The sequence below is a fragment of the Cynocephalus volans genome, chromosome 14 (assembly GCF_027409185.1).
Source record: "Cynocephalus volans isolate mCynVol1 chromosome 14, mCynVol1.pri, whole genome shotgun sequence".
Lineage (NCBI taxonomy): Eukaryota > Metazoa > Chordata > Mammalia > Dermoptera > Cynocephalidae > Cynocephalus > Cynocephalus volans.
The window spans coordinates 45,701,523-45,721,756 of NC_084473.1; the positions used below are offsets into that span (position 1 = coordinate 45,701,523).

At 42.4% G+C, this 20,234-nt stretch overlaps 1 protein-coding gene across 1 annotated transcript in view; it reads right to left on the minus strand.

Moving 5' to 3' along the window:
* LHCGR (luteinizing hormone/choriogonadotropin receptor) overlaps nt 1-20,186 on the minus strand; it is a 54,175-nt gene extending 33,989 nt beyond the window's left edge. The window contains exons 1-3 of the mRNA XM_063078958.1: nt 20,023-20,186; nt 3,303-3,374; nt 1,240-1,314 (exon numbers count right to left, since the gene is read on the minus strand). Of these exons, the coding sequence (XP_062935028.1) occupies nt 1,240-1,314; nt 3,303-3,374; nt 20,023-20,186 (311 nt within the window). The remainder of the gene's footprint in view (nt 1-1,239; nt 1,315-3,302; nt 3,375-20,022) is intronic.
* Between the last annotated feature and the right edge of the window lie 48 nt (nt 20,187-20,234).

The window sequence follows — 20,234 nt, forward strand, 5'->3', positions numbered from 1 at the left end:
TTTAACTCCTTTGTATTCCAGTAGCACTTGGCCCTAGACTGGACACATGGCGGGTGTTCACATACTTAATTAATTATTCTCTTTAGATAATTGTTCATTGAGCCATTTATAGGGAGGCCTTGTAGTACAGTGGAAAATGCACAAACTTTGAAGAAAGGCCTGGGGTTGAATCTCAGTTCTGTCATTGTCCAAAGTGTCATACTGGTCAAGTTGCTGCACCTCTCCAAGCCTCCATTCCTCTCCCTGGATGAAAGTGATAATTACCCCAATCTTCAGAGTAGCTGTGAGGATTAAATGACACAACATAGTGGAAATGCCAGGACCATGAGCTCAAAAAATATTTGATGCTAATACTGTCCCTCTTCCCTTACTTTTGAAATTCCTAAGCAGGTGATATTTGAGTGCTCTTCTAGAAGCTCAGGTTTGGACCACATGAAGCAGCAGTAAAAGGCCTGGTTTAGAAGTTGAGTGACCTGATTTCTAGTCCCAGCTCTGGCACTAATTTGCTGTGTGACATCTTTGGACCACAGGTTCATCATCTGAAAACTAAATTGAGCCAGTTTTCTCCCTCCTTTTTGTGAATTTGGGGAAAATGATAATTTGGAAAGGGTTCTTTTTAAGAGTTAATTTTAAAACATCACAATAGCAACAAAACACAACAAACCCAACATACACAGGCCCAACACAGAGCTTTTACATGGTAGGTATTCAAGAAGTATTTAGTGCAGGGCGGGCCGATTAGCTCAGTTGGTTAGATCATGGTCTTATAACACCAAGGTCAAGGGTTCAGATCTCTGTACTGGCCAGTCACCAAAAAACAAACAAACCAAAAAAACCCACCAAGCATTTGGTGAATGAATATGACAAAACAGCCCCCAATGAACAAATTCACGATCTCTAATCTTCTTTCCAAATTTTCCCACTACCCCAAGTACTCCATACCCTTCCTTCCATAAGGCAAGAGCTACTTGGCAGGACTCCACAATGTCAATTTTAATTTCCAACTTTGTGCTGTGATGTTTCAGAGTTTATACAGCTCCCAGGGAGAAGCAGTTGTCACCATGGCAACCTTCAGGCCACTGCAGTGAGAGAAATTAGTGCCTACCCAGACCTAGTAATTGCTGTAGTCATTTCCTCTTGGATTCCTAACAGTGGATGCTTGAATACAAATACTGAGTGGGCTCCAGCCAGTGAGGGTAATAGTGTACAGTAATAAACTATCTGTTAGCTGATGCTTACATTTCAGACAAATTGAGGAGGTTGTCAAAGGCATTAGCTTCTATCCTTTCCAGGGAATCACTCTGAGAGATTTCACTAGGGGAGAAGGGGGGAAAAAAAAAAAAAAAAGAAATATGAAAGAAATGACTGTACCTGCATGATAATTAGCTGTGTGTGTGATCCAATAACCAGGGACTTCATTGTGTCCCTCTGAAAAAGAACAGGAACATGCTAGTTGTCCTCATATCATAAAGTGCTAACATCTCCCTTTAGGAGCAATGATGAGCATCTACAACCCAGGTGCAGTTGAAATGCAAGTTTCAGTAACCCCTGTTTCTGTGACAGGCTTTTCTCTTGTTTTTCTATGACTAAGAGTCACAGATTGTTAGAAGTAGATAGGCCCTTTGAGAAAATCTAATCACATTCCCTTGTTTTACAGCTCTGAAAATACAGGCCTTGAGGAGAAAAGCAAATAGTATTTATATGAAGATTCAAAACTAGGATTGGGATCTCCGAGGTCCCCATTTCATCACTATAGTGAGGCTTTGATTTGTATTGAATTAATTCATTCATAATTCTTAATCCTTGGATTCCCAAAATCCTGTTCTGAGGCTATTGCAAAGTGATCAACTCTTGCACATGGTGTCCATCATGGATTGTAATTATCTATTTCTTTTGCTCTGTGAGCAAACTGAGGACAAGAGGTTTATTCTATTCATGTGTGAATCCCTGATGGCTTCATATGGCTTAGCACGTAGTTAGGATATGAATGAATGAATGGACTAATGAATGAATTGATTTTTTAAAAAGACTCAAGAGCAAAGGAACCTGTTTTGTCCTGTACCATCCCCAAGCATGTAGGTAATGTCAGTGTTACCCTAAAATCCCAACATAAGCTACCATTTGCTGCCAGCTGAGAAAAAAATCTCAGATTCACAAATTGTACATTTGTGTGTTTCTAAGGTTAATGTTCACTGAAGGCTCCAGATATGATGAGAGTCTTAGCCCACAGAAAGGCAGAGCCTAAGGCAGTTAACATCTTCTGAACAACACAGTAATGGCTTTCTCCTGGGCTGATTCATCCTATTCCTACCTAATGGTTTGCTTATTTAACTCGGCTGTTTTTCTCAGTAGGAGTTCTTAATGCATTTAAAGTTTCAAAACTCAAGATTTAACTTGAGAGCAGAAGAATAGGCGTTAGGCTCAAGCAAACTGACTTGTCTCTAACTTGCAGTGAATTTCCTGTAATATGCACTAATTCTTGAGGAATTATTTTTAAAATTCTCATTGCTTGCCAATACCCAGAAGAGAAGTAGAGGTTCCCCAAGGAGCCAAGGTTGAAGGTATAGCATCTTCTTTAGAGATGTAAATTGGCTTCAGAAGTCCAGTGGATTGCTAAAATTAGAGATGCCCTACAGGAATTAACTGGACTTTGAGGTCCTTTGACTCAGGCTAACATTAAGAAGGATGCTGGAACACTGCACTACTGAGAAAGTTCTCTCTATATGTACGGGGTTTTTGGCCCTGGAAGCTGAAACCCAGGGACAAATGATTGAAGTTACATCTGACAAACGTGAGATCACACCGCATTATAAGGCTGCTTTACACGTTTGATGAATGCCTTTCATCAATACAGCTATAAATACTGTGTTTTTGTCATGCACTTATTGTATTTGAGATACAAAGATTATCTTCTGATGCACAATAAACTTCCAACACATTTTCTTCTATGTGGGTGTTATCTAAGAATGTGACACAAGGGAATAGCTACTCTAGCAGAAAGAAAATTTTTATGATTGGAATCTATCTTCTTTTCTACTTAAAAAGTATTTCATCATCTATCAAAAATGCATTCAGTTCTTTGAAGCAAGGTTAATTATCTGAATTTTAATGGCTCTTGAAAATCATACCTTTTCTTCAAAGGTCCCTAGATATTATTTGTGCTATAAAGATAAAAATACTAGGGTTTCCTAAACACAATTTCTCTCCTAGAAAAATTATCCCCTTTCAACTCTGTTTTCTCTTAGAAAAAAATTTATTATTCCAATTATGAATGTCTTTTGATATGTTAGTAACTTACTTACATTTTTACGACCTCATTAAGTCCTCTGAAAGCTTGAGATGGGATTACTTTGACAGGGAGATAGGTGAGTGATCTAGAAAAGAAAAAAGGAAAGCCAAGAATTTAAGATTTAAGATTGGGTGTCTTTTAAGTTCATGAATAAAATGTGTGTGTGTGTGTGTGTGTGTGTGTGTGACTACAGAGTTCCCAACAGCTCTATACAGGTTGAGAATTTTAACTTCTATCAATAAAGGTACGTGCCTTGACTCATCCTTAGTCTTTATCAAAGAGTATAAAATGTTGTGGTTATGATCACGAACCTTGGGATCAGATACACCGGGGATCAAATCCCCACTGTCCTATGACCTGGCTATATGACCCTGAACATGTTATTTAAGCCCTGTGTTTCAGTTTCTCCATCTATAAAAGTGGAATAATAATTCCTATTTCACAGTGTTGTTGAGATTAATTAAGATCACCCGTGTAAAGGACAGGGCTTGGCACAAAGTAAGTAGTTAAGTGTTCTAGAGCGGTCCTATAGGCTTGGTTGGGAGGATGCAAAAGGAGCTATCTTGGATAAAGGGGAGAAATCAATGGTGAAAATACAATTGGAAACTAGGCAGGCAGGAAAAAGGAAGATTCACTAAGAACTCCTATTCTGATCTATGCCATCTTCCCGAAGCAGCCTATTTTAATATTGTCTAAACCAGACCACTTTGCTCCTGTGGGTAACTCACACAGGCATCTCTGTCATTTGCAGGGGAGGGGGACATCTGTGAGAATATTTCCTTCAGGTATTCCACTTCACCCACAGGAACAATCTAAATATTCTTGGAATTGAGATAAAAGCTATGCAGTACATAAGAGTTGAGAAAAGAGCAATGCTCAGCGATAGCAAAACCAGTACAGGATGATGTATGAATGCTAAAGGAACCTGGGATTAAGGTAAATCAGAAGAAAGCATCTGCAAGGCAGGGAAGAATGTTCAATCAACATTTGTTGAGCATCTACAATGGTTCAAGAATTTGGCCCAAGGACCAGCAAAGAGGAAGGAAATGGACCCGGACATTTCAGGTTGGAAGTGAAGATCAGGAACATGAAAACAGAGGTGGGAGATGCTACCTTGTTTTCATGTATATGTGCAGCAAGGACTGCCTTAGCTACCAGGAAAGAGCACCTGTTCCATGAAGATCGGATTTCAGTGAGATGTCTTACTGTCACAGAAGGGGCTTGCTACTGGTGTAAGCTGCTGTCCAAAGTATGCGCACTCACCTGTAACCTTATTTTATCTACTCAGCAGTGGTGTGAAGTAGGTATTTCCCTTTGATTGCAGAATAAATTGGATCACAAAGAGATTAAGTAACCTGAGCAAGGTAATAACCAAGCAGACTGACTCCAAATGCCCTTTCCACTGTGCAGTACTGGGCTGAAGCTTGTGATTCCTAACTCACTATCTGTTGGTGAGCAGGAGAGACAGGCATTTTAACCTTGCTGCTCTTGAGAGGAAACATGTCACACTCTCTCTGTTCCTCCTGCAAAGCAGCTTATCAGCAGTTCCTCCCTAAGAGCTAATGCAGAGTGATTTCAAAAAATTCATTTCAGAAAACTGCTTCCTGTCAACAGTCTCTTAGAGGTCATACAACCTAGGGGAAGTGATCTAAACTTCGTCTTCTGATTCTAGTCCTGAAGACAGTGCCACTAAGCACATCGTTCAACACTCAAACTTATTTAAGAGGGGATCTGAGAAGAACAGGGATAGTGGGGGGAGAAATCTTGCGATGGCATATTTGCTTCCTGTATTTCTTCTGGAATCATGTCTGCTTGGCTTCCTGATTAAAAACACAGTCTTATTGCTTTCTGCACTACCAAGCCAATAAATTTCCAGAAGAGAAAGCTGTATTTTACTGTACCCCATGCAGCATCAATAAAACTGACAGCCAAATTCTGATTCCAGAATCTTTATTGCTGGGGTAATGCAGTGCAGAACATATTTTGGAGAGTGTTTACATAAAAGCTTCAACTGAACCCTTCAGAGCTGTTTATTCATGCAAATAGAGCCCAGGAGCTGGAGCCTCTCAGCAGGCAGCCTCCCCCTCCAAATGCAAGCATGGTGTGGCTCCCAGAGGAGCAGTTTGGTTCAGATTTGACCAGGGAGGTTGTCTGAGCTTTTGATTGAGGGATAAGGAATGAGGAGCAAAGGTCAGACAGAAGTGACAGAAGCTGTAGATTATGCACTGGCAGTCCCCAGTGACTACAGAACAGCCCTGGTGCAAGATGAAATTTTGCAGAGTTGATGTTGATGCTGCAGAGCAGGAAAGGCAGCAGTGATGAGAGCAAAAATAGAGTCCCCACCATAAAGGAGACACCAGGCAAACAGCAGGTGACTTTGTGGATGGGGCTGGGTTATGAAAGAGGCCAGGGGGCCAGAGAATGAGGAGAGGGGAGGGGTGAGGCAGGTGCACTGTGCTTTTCACAGCAGATGTGTTCCCATGAAGCAACGTGGAGAATGTGGTCTTGTGAATCCAAAACCATTTATCCCACTGACTTATATTTTTATTTCAGAGATGTCATGTCTTCATTTCTGATTTGTCTTTAACTGGCAACAGTTCCTAAGCATTCAAGTGTCTGTTTCATGTATTTAAATTTATTTAATGTGGCCTGTGATTTGTTAGTAACCATTTGAATGTACTCCCTTTGAAGGCACTCCCTTCTCTGATGGATGCATCTATGATTCTTTCCATGATGCCAGAAACTTTTGGCAATGTGAGCAATTGTCTAAATAACCCTGCAATTCTACTCCTGAATATACATCTGAGAGAAATTCTCAAACTGATACTTAAGGGAAACTGTACAAGAATTTTCTTCACATCATTGTGGCATCAGGGAGTTGGAGGCAACCTGGGTGTCCAGTACTGGGTGAATGAGCAGACAAAATATGGACAGTGCACACCTGATTGAATAGGTCAGCATGTAGAAGCAAGCATGGGTGGATCTTAGAATCATGGGGCAAAGAGAAACAAGTAAGAAATTAATGAGATGTATAAAATATTATTTGCAGAATTAAAATACATGCACACCAAATGTTAGATATTTTAAAAGAAAACACATGAACATACATTGGAATTTTCTGTGTAAGGAGAGTTGAGAGGAACAGAAGTGGGAAAAAGGGGCAAAATAAATGAAAGCAGAGAGGGAATTTGAATGAATGGACCAATGATGATGTTACTTGAATGAAGAAATATGATAATCATATGATTAACTTAACTCTGTGTACCTGAGAGACAAATGGAAAAAAAAAAAAAAGCTTTATTTTGGTATACTGACTGTCCGCCCGCCTGCCTGCCTCCCTCGCTCCCTCCCTTCTTACTTTCCTTTTTTGAAGTTAGACATACATGTATTCCAAGAATTTTGTGAACTTCAGCAACTCTTGTGGAAAGGTCTAGTCAAATTATCATTCGATATAGAGCAGAAGCCAAGGAGAGCTGGGGAAAAAGAGCCTTAAAGCAAGGACAGTTCAGTGATTTTGCTATCCAGGGTCAACAAAAGGAATGAAAGCTATGCATAAAGCAAAGAAAAATAAAGGACAGGAACAGATCTTTCTTAGCAAAAGAGGGCAACACTCCCAAACTCTGCATCTCAGAGGGGTGGTAAAGAACTAGAGTTGCTGGGCAAACATGAGGTTGAACTTTCAGGGTTCCTGAAAACAAGACAGCTGTGGGAGAATATGGCTGTGGAACCATGCAGCTACTTATATTTCTTACATTTTCACAGTCCTTTTTATAGTTTTAAACTTTAAAAAAATGAATCAATGATGCAAACAAAGGTGGCACCTGGATTATGACCAAACCCCACCTTGCCCAAGTGCCTTTGCCACAGATGTTGAAACAAACACAGTCACCTCTTGGTATCCATGGGGGATTGGTTCCGTGGATGCTCAAGCCCCTTGTATAAAATGGCATAGTATTTGCATATAACCTATGCATATCCTCCCGTATCCTTTAAATCATCTCTAGATTACTTATAAAACCTCATACAATGTAAATGCTATGTAAATAGTTATACTATCTAGTCTAGGTAACAATGACAAGAAAAAAGTCTGTACAGGTTCAGTGTAGATGCAATTTTTAAAAAATATCTTTGATCCATGGTTGGTTGAACCCATGGATGCAGAACCCCTGGATATGGAGGGCCAAGTGTACTTAGATTGGATGACAAAGGCTGCCTTAGCTTCATCAGTTCTGGAACCACTATCTACTCATTAATCCCATTTCCAGGTCTCCAGTCCTTCCAGTTGTGGGTTAAAGCTGAATTAGAAACAGTCTCTACCCCTTAGAATTGGAATTAGGTCACTTACCCAAGACCTGGGATTTTGTGATTGGTCATTACTCTGGTGAAGCCCTGTATGTTGTCTAAATTGGACCCAACAGTATTTGGAGGGCAGGAGTGCACCTGCAGTGGCTGCCCCCACACCATGTTGTTGCTTGTTTTTGCCTCGATTCCTTATCCTGTAGCCTACTTGGTCTCCCCAGAGTCCATCTATGAGTGGGGCCCTTTCTAGTTCCTGCCTACCCTTCTTCCCAATCACCAGATCCTGATCCCTATATTTCTGCCCCTTAGGGGACACTGCTGCCCCAGAACAATTCCTAGTTACTATCTGGTTAGGATTAACCTAGCATCTCTCACTGCTGGGTTCTCACTTTCGAACTGAGCCCCTTGGCACAGATAGGGATGCTGTGCTGGGGCTATCCTGTGCTGTAGGTTTAGTTCCCATAGTGAATGCTGTGGTGATATCTAAATCACCCTGTAGGACTGAGGCATTCATTCTGCCAGCTTCTGGGAGAGTGAGCAGTTGAAGCTCTCAGCTGAGTTGCTCTCCTGAAATTATGCTTTCAGCCTAAGATTGCTATATCACCCAAGATCATGTCTTCTCTCCTAGACAGCCCTCATCCAATGACTGGTCAATGCATAAAATAAAAGCCTGGCCCCCTTGACTCAAGGGCGGACTACTCAGAAGGACCATCCTGTCTTCAGAGCTCCTTTCTATCAACTCTTTTACCAGGACTCCTGATAGAGTTTGGATGTGTTATCCCCCCAAAAACTCATGTGGAAATCTGATCCCAAATGTGACAGTGTTGGGAGCTGTTTGAGTCCTGGGGGTGGATCCCTCATGAATGGATTAATGCTCTCCCTGGGGGGTGGGGGTAGTGAGTGAGATCTTGCTCTATTAGTTCCCACAAGAGCTGGTTATTTAAAAGACCCTGGCACCTCCCCCCCCCTCTTGCTTCCTTTCACCATGTGATCTGCTTGCACCTGCTGGCTGCCTGCCGTTTTCCACCGTGAGTAGAAGCAGCCTGAGGCCTGCGCCAGATGCAGCTGTCCCAGAATCATAAGCCAAATAAACCTCTGTTCTTTATAAATTACCCAGTCTCAGGTACTCTGTTATAGCAACACAGAAACGGACTAATACAGCTCCTGACTGGATCCCCTTCCTAGCCAACCCCAATTTCCAAGCTCCCAGTGCACCTGTGTCAGAATCCAGCAAAGGGAAAACTTACAGATAAGCAAACAGCATTCAGATAAATCCAATTACCTTGAAGAAGATAATGTCACCTTATTATGTCTTCCCTAGTTGCTTCTAATGTCTCTTTGGTACTCAGGGATGGGGCTTGCACCCCCTCTTTTTTTTGTTTGGGTTTGATGACATAGATGGCCTTGGAAGGAGCCAGTTTGTTCAGTTCACTGTCTCATTAACTAACCCTCCAGTAATACCAGCTGGAGAGCTCTAGTGCACCCTTCGAGGAAATTGAAGATTTGGAAATCCTTGCCTATAAAAACTTATCAATTGGGATACATTTGCATTATCAAAGAGTTCTTTGTTCTACAGAAGGATTCACTGCAGGGTTCCCTAAAATAGCAAACTCCCTAGGTGAATAGAAAATATGCTTTAATTGACACACTCACTTTTTAAAGACAGGTATTGCATAAAGCAAATTATAACTGTAGGCTCCTTATCTCCTCTTGTTTTTTCAGAGCTTGAGTGCACGATGGTTCCCAGGGCAGGGCCATCTTCTGAGGCCCACAGGCTGAGCAGGGCCAGAGGGAGAGGGGAGCAAGGGAGAATCCAATACCAATCTAGAGTTCCCAAAGCCTGGGTGGGGTCTTTGGTCTCCTTGACAGAGCTTTTACCTTTCCTTCTGCTCAACACATAGCAGAAGGGAAATATTTTTATTCACTACCTTCTAATTGTTTAAAAAATCCATCTATATTATTGATTTAAGAAAGCTGAAAACATCCATCTATTTTCCACAGATGATTAGTTTATTGCTGGAGCTAAACAACACAAAATCAGAGGGAGAGAAAAAAGAGAGAAATCAGAGATGGCCAAACCTTTTTTGTCTAATGAACTTGTGGAAATAAGAGGGAGTTTGTTTAATTATTTAAATTCAAAAGAATGTTACTGTTTTTGTATTTATTAATTAAGATCTTGTTCTACATTTAACAGAGGCTTAAGAATTTCTGTGTGCTTTCAAAGCTGCTCAGTAATTATAATAGACTTGCTTTCATCTTGGAATAAAATAAAAATGGATTTCCCCTTTTGAACTGATTTTAAATCTTCAAGCTTTTAAAGGCATAGATCTATTTGGTAACTTCATTACAGAGAGTGTCTTAATTTATTGGCCTCTTGTCTTCAGCATTTAACTAGAGGGAGCTGAGGCTTCACTGTTAACTGATGTGTGAAGTCGGTATAGATGGACATCCAGTATGTTAAGCTTTACATCAGAAAATTTTGGAACACTCTTTAAAAATACCCCCAGGTGGTTTTGATTATTGTTTGGCTACTTCCTGAAGGACTTATTGTATTAGGCCCAAAGAGTCAGAGTGAAAGGGCTGCTTTCAAGTCGTTTGGTTCAACCTGTCACTTTACAGAGGAAGAATCTTACACTGAGAAAGGTGAAACTACTTCTCTGAAACCACCTTGCAATTCAGAGGCAGATCTGGACTGAAACATAGGTCACTTATTTCTGATCCAGTACTGTGTCCTCCATCAATCAAATCACATCAGTAGTGTTCATCTGGGGGTTTGTCGACAGACCCCACCAAACTATCCTCTGCTTTTTGTGTGAAAACCTAGCCTCCTGAACAGAACCATCAGCTTCTTGAGGGCATGCCCTCAGTCTTCAAGATGCAGCTCAAATTCCTGTTCCTCCATGAAGCTTTGGAGCCTACCAGAGTGGTTTTTCTCTCCTCCCTCTGCACTTAATGACTACACTATTTTTTTCCTTCACTGTTATTTGAGAATTTACAGGTGTCCTATATGAACATTTTCCTCTGTTCCACCAGAGCAGAACACCCAGTCTCTGATGGATTCTGCTTTCACACTGTCTCTTGCTTCCAGCCCCTTTGTTCCTTACACACTACCACTCTTGGCCATTCTTTTCTCCACCTCAACTGTTCTAGAGTCTCCTAATTGGTTTCCCCTCACTCCATCCTGGCTCCCCTTGGCAGTTAAGAGTGCAGACTCTGGCGCCAGGCTGCCCGGCTTCAAATCATAGCTTCATTCCACATCTATAAAATATGTGTAACCTATAAAATCTGTAGATTCTTGAGACTGAATAAGAAAAATATAACACTAATATAGTTCACAGCACAAGATAAGAACTCAATAAGTACTTTCAATTCATAGCTGCTCTCTCTGAAAGATTTAAGCTACCTGGACTATACCTAACGACAACTCTACTTCCTTGGCAGGGGGTAGGGGTGGGTGGGTTCAGTACTTTGGAATCAAGTCTTCTTTTTGTCATGGGTCACCCTTAAGTTTGTAACATGCATATGACTTGTCCCTGATTGTTGACCCTCTACTGATTATACATAGGACAACTGGGAGGGAAGATAAACACTCCCACTTTGTACTTTTCTTTTGGGCTCAGGTATTTCTTACAGGCCTAACCTGGTAACCTTTTAAATAAGTGATAAAAAAAAAAACACTTTCCATTAAATATTTCAACTCTAGAGAGCCACTCTGCAGAGTTTGCATTTGCTTATTGATTTTAAAAAGTTTAGTCAGTTGGAATTCTCCCAGTGGAAAGTGCAATTTGAGTGACTCTCCTCCAAGACAGCCATTACAGAGCACCTAAGAAACTGTGAGGAGCTTTGACTTATCATGTGAACCAAGATGTTAAGAAGATTCCCTGGATAATGGAATTTCCAAGTCATTTGTGCAACTACTAAATTAAAAATATAAAGTCTAGAGGAAAATGATAAATATATCTAAGCCCTTACTCAAAACCCATTTAAAGTTTTCTAAAGACACAAAGCAAAATAACCTAATCTCTACCCTTAAACTAGAATTCTTCTAGCGATACTATAACATGACAAGAATAACTCTGGTAAATAAAATTCCATGTTGATTTCTCCGCAGGGAATGTCTGCATCATCTGTAATGATTTCTCAAAAATATTTTTCAGAAGCAGAGAATATTATGTTGTCAGGGCAGTGACATTACAGATATGCTTCAGGAAGCTCTTTCATTACAAGTTTCTTTTTCCCAGCACTTAAAAAAAATTTTTTTTAGTGAGTGAGTTAAAGCTGGTTGCAACTGATATACCACATACTTTTAATTAATCTGAGGATAGGTTTGAAGTGCCTGGAATTAGTGGCATGTGTGCCTTCACTTTTCACTAGCTCATCTGCTCTGATAGATACCAATTTGTGTGGTTGCCTGGCTCAAAAATGCTCCCTTCTCTGGAAGCATCTCATCGCTGGTTTCATCACAGGGAAAAAATCTCATTGACTGAGCCAGTTGATTCTATGCAGGGGGGTGCATGGGCCAATCAGATTCTTTCTCTTGGAAATTTGAAACATACAATGGAGGGACAGAGAAGGGAGTCTTTGGAACTGACTTATTGTAAAGGTGGAATATAGAGAGAAGTTCCCTGATTTCCTGTTGCTAAGATACCAGATTTTCTCTGGATCTTACCAGCATCCTTCTACCTTCTTATCCTATTAAGTTCATCTTTTGTGATTAAATTTGTCAGAGTTGCTTTCTGCTGCTTACAAAGGAGAAAAGCCTTAAGAGCCTCTCCTAAGGTTCTCAGGGCAATCTAATGTCCCACTGATGGTCCATAACACAGACAGGCCATGTGTTGGTGTTGGTGAGAGAGCAGAAGGCTTTCAATAGTGATTCACCAGTGTCGCCTCTAAGCTGGTGTCAAAGGCCAGGACTGAACTTACAGGATAACCATGTTAGCCCAGCTGACTCTATAGAGAGTGAGCCTTAAAGAACTATAGTTCAAATGACACCTTCCCCAAGGCTTGTTACTCCAGCTAGAAGGGATGGCCCCCTCCTCTGAACTCCTACTTTGTTTAAAACCTTCATCTAGCTCTTATCACCTTTTGTATTTCTCTGCAGTCATCTGAGAACTGGCCCTCCCTTTCCTATGTCTGGAAGACTGCAAGCTCCTGGAGGGCAGGGACAATCCTGTATGTAGTCCTGTACATTTCAGTACATAGTTCCTGAGTTGTCAGCAAGTCTGACCTGACAGTTTCCTATGTGTCCAGCCTGAGAGACAGGGATGAGGCATGGGGAAAGGAAAGGACACAGAATGGACTTGGATGCTCTAGCTGAGCAGACAGGACCAAAACCAGCCTATAATTGGGATTAGGTGGTATGTTTCAGAGGTCTCAGCCTGGGCTGAAAAGGCCAGATATTGAACTCCAAGCAATAATGAGCTCTGTCTGCTATTTTGGGATTCTAACTTATTCACTTTCTAGGCTGAGAAGACCTGGTGGGTCATTTTCTCTAATTAACACCTTCCTGAAACAAAACTATTCCATTAGGCCTGCCCCTTGGATGATAGATACTTACTGTTCAATCCCATATATGGGTTATGGGTTTTTCAGTCTCCTCTGCATCATCAGGTTGTTACAATAATACATTGCAGTTATGTGAAAGCTTTATTTCTGAATACTTTTGGCTCTTTTGTCTCGTTTATTTTCACCACAGCCAGTCCCACTCAGGGATGGAATTATCATGCTGCTTTTACAAGCAGCACAAGGGTCTTATCACTAGCCCAAACCTACAATGCAAATTAGGGACAGAGGATCTGATGCTAGAACCCAGGTCCACCCAGTTTTTGTCCTGTTGATCAATTCAGATAATTTGGGGGCTGTGTCGGATCCTACCCTGTCACTCTAGAGGATCTCTGACCGTGTGGGCAGAAATGTTGTCTGCTGCTGCTCATGAGGTAGAATTAGGAGCCCAGGAGTAGAGTAACGTCATTGCATCAGAGTCAAGGACAAATGTAACAGCAATGGATAAAACCTCCATTCTGGGAGTTGAGTTTTACTTATAAATTGTATTTTTCTAAATTAGGCCCAGGTGGCATTAAAGAGCTGCAGTTCAGGGCCACACAGAAAGCAGCTGTGAGTGATTTGCTGCATGGGAGGGGGGTGTCATCTCCTAGGGACGCGGAAGCTGGGAGTAAATGAGGACCCTGTGGAGAAGCTGCTAGAAGTGACCCACCAAGTCAGAGAGCCCACCTGCCTAGAGGGTGGGATTATTTTAATTATCCTCTTAAAAAAAGAAAGCTGGTGGGAAATTTGCTAAAATCTGCATTAAATGTGATTTTTCTCCAACCTCGAGGAGATGCCAGAACAGAGCATATGTGTTCCCATGGAGCCAACCCTCTCGGGTCTGGAATTGAGCAGCAGAGCTCCTTTCTATCACCATGACTCAACTGGCTTTAAAACCTCATGTGTAAGATCAGAGTTACACATGGCCAAGACACCATTTTGTGCAGCCACTCTGGGAGATTATATTTTGGAAAAAGACCTTTAGTGACTCATTTCAAGAAGCCAATTGAGGGGCTTGGGGAAAAGATAGAGGTGTGTAAAGCAGCAGAACTGGCACCTTTAATCAATTTGATTTACTGTTTTTGAAATAAAAAAAAGAAGAGGGAAGAAGAAACCCAAGGAATCATTGCTCTGCATGGGAGCAGCTGGGTGCAATGCAGAAGGGATCTGTGCGGGAACCTTTCTAGCTCTACACTTGCATTGAGATTTTGGGAACTCTGTTGCTTGTTTTTTGTGTCCTGCTAAACAAATAAAATCCAGTCCTTCCAAAGCTTTCCCCCAAGGAGTCTGTTTAAGAATTGCCTCTAAAGCAAGGCTGGGAGAGCAGAGTCAGAACTAAGATTCAAGATCAACATTTTCCTCGCCTTTGTTTTTTGGGGGAGGTGAGGTGGGGTAAGGGGATGGGATATGAACTTGCCGAATTCGGGGATGTTTTGGCTGGCTCAGCTGTCAGGAAGCTGAGGGTAGGGCTAAGCTGTGCTACTTGCAAGAGCTTGGTAGCCTTCCCTCTGCCTTGTGGACTCTTTCCTGGGGCCTGTTACCTGGTATCCTGCACTGGGAACCCATCTCCCTAAGTTCAAGTTGCCTTAGTGTTTTTTGTTTGTTTTTTTTCTTAATGAATCTTGGGCTGGGGGTTGATTCTTCTCTACTGAGTGAGTTTAAAACAAACAGGGGCTGATCGGTTAGCTGGTTTGGTTAGACTGGCACTCATAACACCAAAGTCCGGGGTTTGATCCCTGTACCAGCTAAAACAAACAAACAAACAAAGGAATAATATATAAACAAACAAAAATGAAAACAATCTAGATGGGAATATTAATGTGGGCAAGATTCATGTATTGCTTCTCTGAAGCTGAGATATCTATTTCCCATTCAAAGGATAGACTAAGAGCCTGCAAATTCTAGGACCTGGCTGCTGACATAACACAAAGAATTCCACCCACTCCCTGTAGCACCTTCTCACCTTCCCACTCTCTAGGATGGAGATTTTAAAATGACATGTAAATGTGGTACATGCTGGCTAACATGTGTGCTTCCTTTCTGATTGGTTTATTGTTCCTACTCAGTTATCTACTCAGTTTAATCATCATGGAACTCAATAAACACCTTAATTATATTACACATCAAATTCTGGAACTCCTGAGTTGAATAAGACCTCTTTAAGTGGTTCTCACTCTAGTACAATGATTCAAAACCAAGGGGGTGGGAGAGGTTTTGCCACCCAGGGGTCATTTGGCAAACATCTAGAGATATTTTTGATTGTCACCATTTCAGAGGGTGATGCTACCATCATCTAGTGGTTAGAGGCCAGGGATGCTGTGAAACATTCTATAATGTACAGTCAACCCTGCACAACAAAGAATTATCTGGCCCCAAATGTCAATGGTGCTGAGGTTCAGAAACCTGCTCCAGCAGAAGAGGCACACATTGAACAAATGCTTATATTATGCTGGGGTATGTGCAAAAATATATGGAAGTACAGGGTATGAAAGCAAGTATGTGGAAGGGGAATCTGGAGCGGGGAAGGGGTGTGGTAGGCATCAGGGAAGAAGGTGCATGGTGAAGTGACTCCTAGTCATGGTTTTTACTTAATACTTTTGCAACCAACCATCCAAGAATGACTTTTAGTGAAAGTTTGTTAGTCAAGAACAATGTATTGGGATTTTTTTTTCTTTTTGCACAACCCTCTGAGTAACTTAATCAAATATTTCTGATGGCTTTATGTCTTCCCTTAAAAAATTTCCCCCAAATCCTGGGAGAGACATGAAGAGGGAAGAATTCATTCAACCTATTCCTTGCTTCTCAGCTTCTCAGCAAGGAATCTCTAGTCTACTTTCACCTCAGTTCTTCCACCAGGACTCTTCTTTCCTTCTCTCCTTCGAGGTCAAATTCCTAACCCTTGTCCCAGGAAGGCTACCCTTGGAGATTTTACTCCACAGTGATTGATTTATTCTCTGAAATCCTTAGAGACTTGTCGCCTCTCTCCCCATCTACACTAGTCCCTTGAGGTGTGTTTCTACCTAGATTGTGGGCTTCTCAAGGACAGGAACCATGCCCTGGACAGGGGCATCCTCTACAGCATCAATCTCTGTTCTGGACCCTGATTTCCACTGGAGGTAAGAGAAAGCAGAAGACACTCAGGAAAGATGTCAGGAGATTAACATTTTCCTGTGACACTGGACTGTTGGATAGTGCATTTTATCCTTCCAAAGCGTCTAGATTGTGTCTTATGATAAAGTCTAAAAGTTTAATCTTTGTTCAGTAGGCACAACATGCGAAAAATAAATTGCCGTAATTATTATTAGCGTTTTCTTACTAACAGATTTTTCAGAAGCTGTTTCCATATCAAGCAGATCAACCTTTCTGTTGTCATAGAGACAAAGATCTTTATATAACCATAGGCAAGGTGAGATTTTTTCCCCCTCCTTCCTTCCAGTTGCCTGGCACTAATAAGAAAAAGAAAGAACTTATTTCAAATCAATTTTTTTCTTTTACTTTTTTCCCCAATTAAAATGAGTAAATATGTTGAAGGCTATATTTTTGTATCACATTTTAGATTTTACATACCTATCTTTTTAATGAAATATATAAGGGGAGGAAAGATGAGAGCAATTTGGAAAATGCCATTTTCAAGCAGTGGGCTAGTCAGTGATAAGCAATTTTAATCCATGTACCTTTTTTTTTTTTTTTTTTTCTTAAACCAAATAGTGAACTTTAGACAGAAGTCTTTGAAGGCAGGGCCTGAAATGACTAAAGCATAAATTAATCTCTATTGAGGGATAGCTGATGAATTTTAAGGTGCTCTGTGGTATTCACCTTCTCCAATCTTCAGAACCCAGAGTATATATCCCTTCTCTCTGAAGAGCCAGATCCCATAGATAAATAAATGCAAGACCACACCCCTCTTCTTCTGAAAGGCTTTATCCCATAATTTCAGCTCTCTTCTTTATACACACTCCTGATAACTTGTTATTCATAGCACTTTCCTGTCTTGTAATCATTGTTTATGTTTCATTCATTCATTATAAGAGGATTTCAGCATAACCATCTGCTTTTCCTGTTCTTTGCCTCAATATTATACCTCTACGCCTCTGTCTTCTTTCCTCAGGTCTCAAAACTATCCCCACTCTTTCTAAGATTAACCCTTCCCCTCTGTTCTTAGACTGATGCTCTTCTTCCACCCCCATTGAGATCATACTGCAACAAATAGTATTCCTTCCTCATTCCTTGTATCTTCAGTCTGTCCTTCTCCATGGATTCCTTCCTCTATTCCTCTTTGAAGAAAAAAAATCTTTACTCAATTCTGCTTATTTGCTATCTGTCTTTGAGTTTGGGGTTTTAATTTTATGCCTTTTTGCAATAAATAGATGTTGTGTATGTATGTGTGTGTGTGGAGGGGGGATGGGGAAGGTCAGTGTATAGAAAAAAGAAGTTTAAAATATACTTCTTGCTCTCCAAGAAGATTATACCTCCATGAAGAGCAATGCCTTGGTTCTCAAACTTCAATGTGCATCAGAATCACCTAGCTTGTTAAAATGCAGACTGCTAGACCCTACCCTCAGAGTGTCTGGTTCAGGAGGTTTGGGCTGGGGCCCGAGAGTATGAATGTCTGTTTCCAAGATGATGTTCATGCTGCTGGTCTAAGACCACAATGAGAAACATCGCCTTAAAGTAAGAACTTTCCTATTGGTTCATATGCATCTCTCTTGTTCTATGGATACTGGAGTCACTGTATTGTGCCAAAAAAGTTATCCTGTTTTGGCCCACATAGGCTCTACCTCCACGGGTCTCTTGCTTGGAAGATAAGGTTATCTTTCAAGCATCTGATCCTCAGGTAACACGACCTTGTGAGTGTTACCATGCTTGGCTAGGGAGTCTAAATGTCTAGGAGAGGATACTCCTGGTAATAGATACTAACATAGGGCCTGTGGAGGGAGGGAGTCAAGGATTTTCTAGAATCCCACATAGATGGTAAAGAACCAGCTCCTTTTTGAGAACCAGACTTGCTAGCTTCGGTGCTAACTATTGTGCCTATTTCCCACCTCCACCCCTAAACCCCGTCAGCCTATAAAATCTTTTTTGAGGGTTTCTGGGATTCTCTAAATTGTGCTGTGGGACAGCAAGAGTAAATGTATTATTTTATTTTTTCATTTCAGCCTTCTCCAGGGAAGGGGTCTCCTCCTGAGACCAGCGTGGGTGTGGTAGCATGAGCCACTGAGAGATCTCAGTGAAAAGCTGAATCCAAAGGAACTAGGACTTGGTCCACCCATTCCTACCCCCCACCCACAAATGGGGGTTCTCCACTCAGTACTAACTTTGGAGAAGCTGGGAGGGTATTTTTTGTTTGTTTTTTGTTTTATTTTGTTTTTTATTAAAGAAGGAGTAATTTTCTTACAAAGACAAGCAAATATAAGAAAGATGACTAAGGGATAAAGTCCTGTCTTTGCTACTCAATAACTGTGGGCCCTTGGGTAAGGGATTCCATCCCTTTGGATTTTAGTTTCTCTTAATCTGTGTGATGAGTATCAGGCAAGTGAGAAAGCCTGTGAGTGGCACAGTCATTCATAGGAGCCACAGGGGAGGCTTGTCAGGGAAGCACAAGGGCTGGAACTTGGAAGTCAGGTTCCATAGATTTGTTGATTGATTGAAACTAATCCTATCAGCATGGTCATCACCTTCAGAGAATGGAGCTGACAAGATAATTAATGGAAACTAATTAATAAAAATCCCTCAGACCTTGAACTGTATCTCTCAACCACAACTATTCCCAGAAGGCCATTAACTCTTCCACAGGGAGAAGCCCAGCCCAGTGGGAAGGGTGATTGCTGTTTATGACGGGGTGGTCCTTTTTCTTCCTCAGCATAGAATTCCATCCTCTCTAGGGGTTAGAACGTCATGAAGACCTCCACCAGCCTGGTGCCTTTTGCTACTCGTCCCCTCCCCCGCCTTCTTTTCTTTCCTTTTCTCTTTTAACAGCCTCATTGAGGTGTAAATCACATAACATAAAATTCACCCATCTAAAATGTACAGTGAGATGGTTTTTACTATGCTCACGTGCAACTGTCACCACAAACTAATTTTAGGAAGTTTTCATCACCCCCAAAACCCACACCCATTAGCAGTCACCCACTGTCGCCCCCCCCCCCCCAGCCCCTGGCAACTACTAATCTACTTTCAGTCTATCCAGACATTTCATCATTTCATATAAATAGAATCATATAATAGGCAGCACCTATTTCTAAACAGAAGAAAGGAGACGTGGTGACACTCCTGTACACTAGCACCAACGGCCTCCTTCTGCCCTTTATCCCTTCACTTCAGGAAACAGCTCCCTCCACCTGCCTGCTGATGTGACGTTCCCTTTATCACGTCTGTGAGTGTGGAGGTGGTCCCAGCAGTGGCACACGAGGCCTTTCGTTGATTAGACAATTAGATCCAAGTGCAGGTGCCTCTGGGGTCACTGAGAGGCAGGCGGGCACCGGTTGGGGGAGGTGTGCCTAGCAGTCCCCACTGACAGATCAGGTTGGCCCTGGCCGTAGGGCCTGACACTCCATTCCTACAGGTCCGCAGGGTGCCAGAGCCTACAGTAAGCTATGCCCACCTGGATGGCCCAAGGCTCAAAGGCACCTAGAGACCGCTGCTGGCCGAGCAGCATCACACCCCGGTCCCCTTCCAGCAGTGCAGAGAGCAAGGCCTTCTCCTGGGGCTTCTGAGCACTTCCACGGCACAGGGGGAAAGGGCAGGTGCGGGGCTGCCAGGGGCACGGGCTGGCAAAGGCAGCCCCCGAGCTTTGGGTTCCCATCACCCCAAAAGGCGGGAAGTTTGCTAGGGGGAAGCGCCCAGGCAGAGGGAGGGCCCCGCGGAGGGGCGGCGGCGGCGCCCGTACTCACAGTCGGCTGAGGCCGGCCCGCGGCCCGGGGCAGCGCAGGGCGCCGTCGGGGGCGCAGCTGCAGGGGCCGGGGCAGTATGGCCCGCGCAGCGCCTGAGGGAGCGGCGGCGGCAGCAGCAGCAGCAGCGCCAGCAGCGGCCGCAGCGCCGGGGATCGCCGCCCCATGGCCGGAGAGCCTGAGCGCGGGCTCCTGCGGCGGGGCCGGCGTCCTGC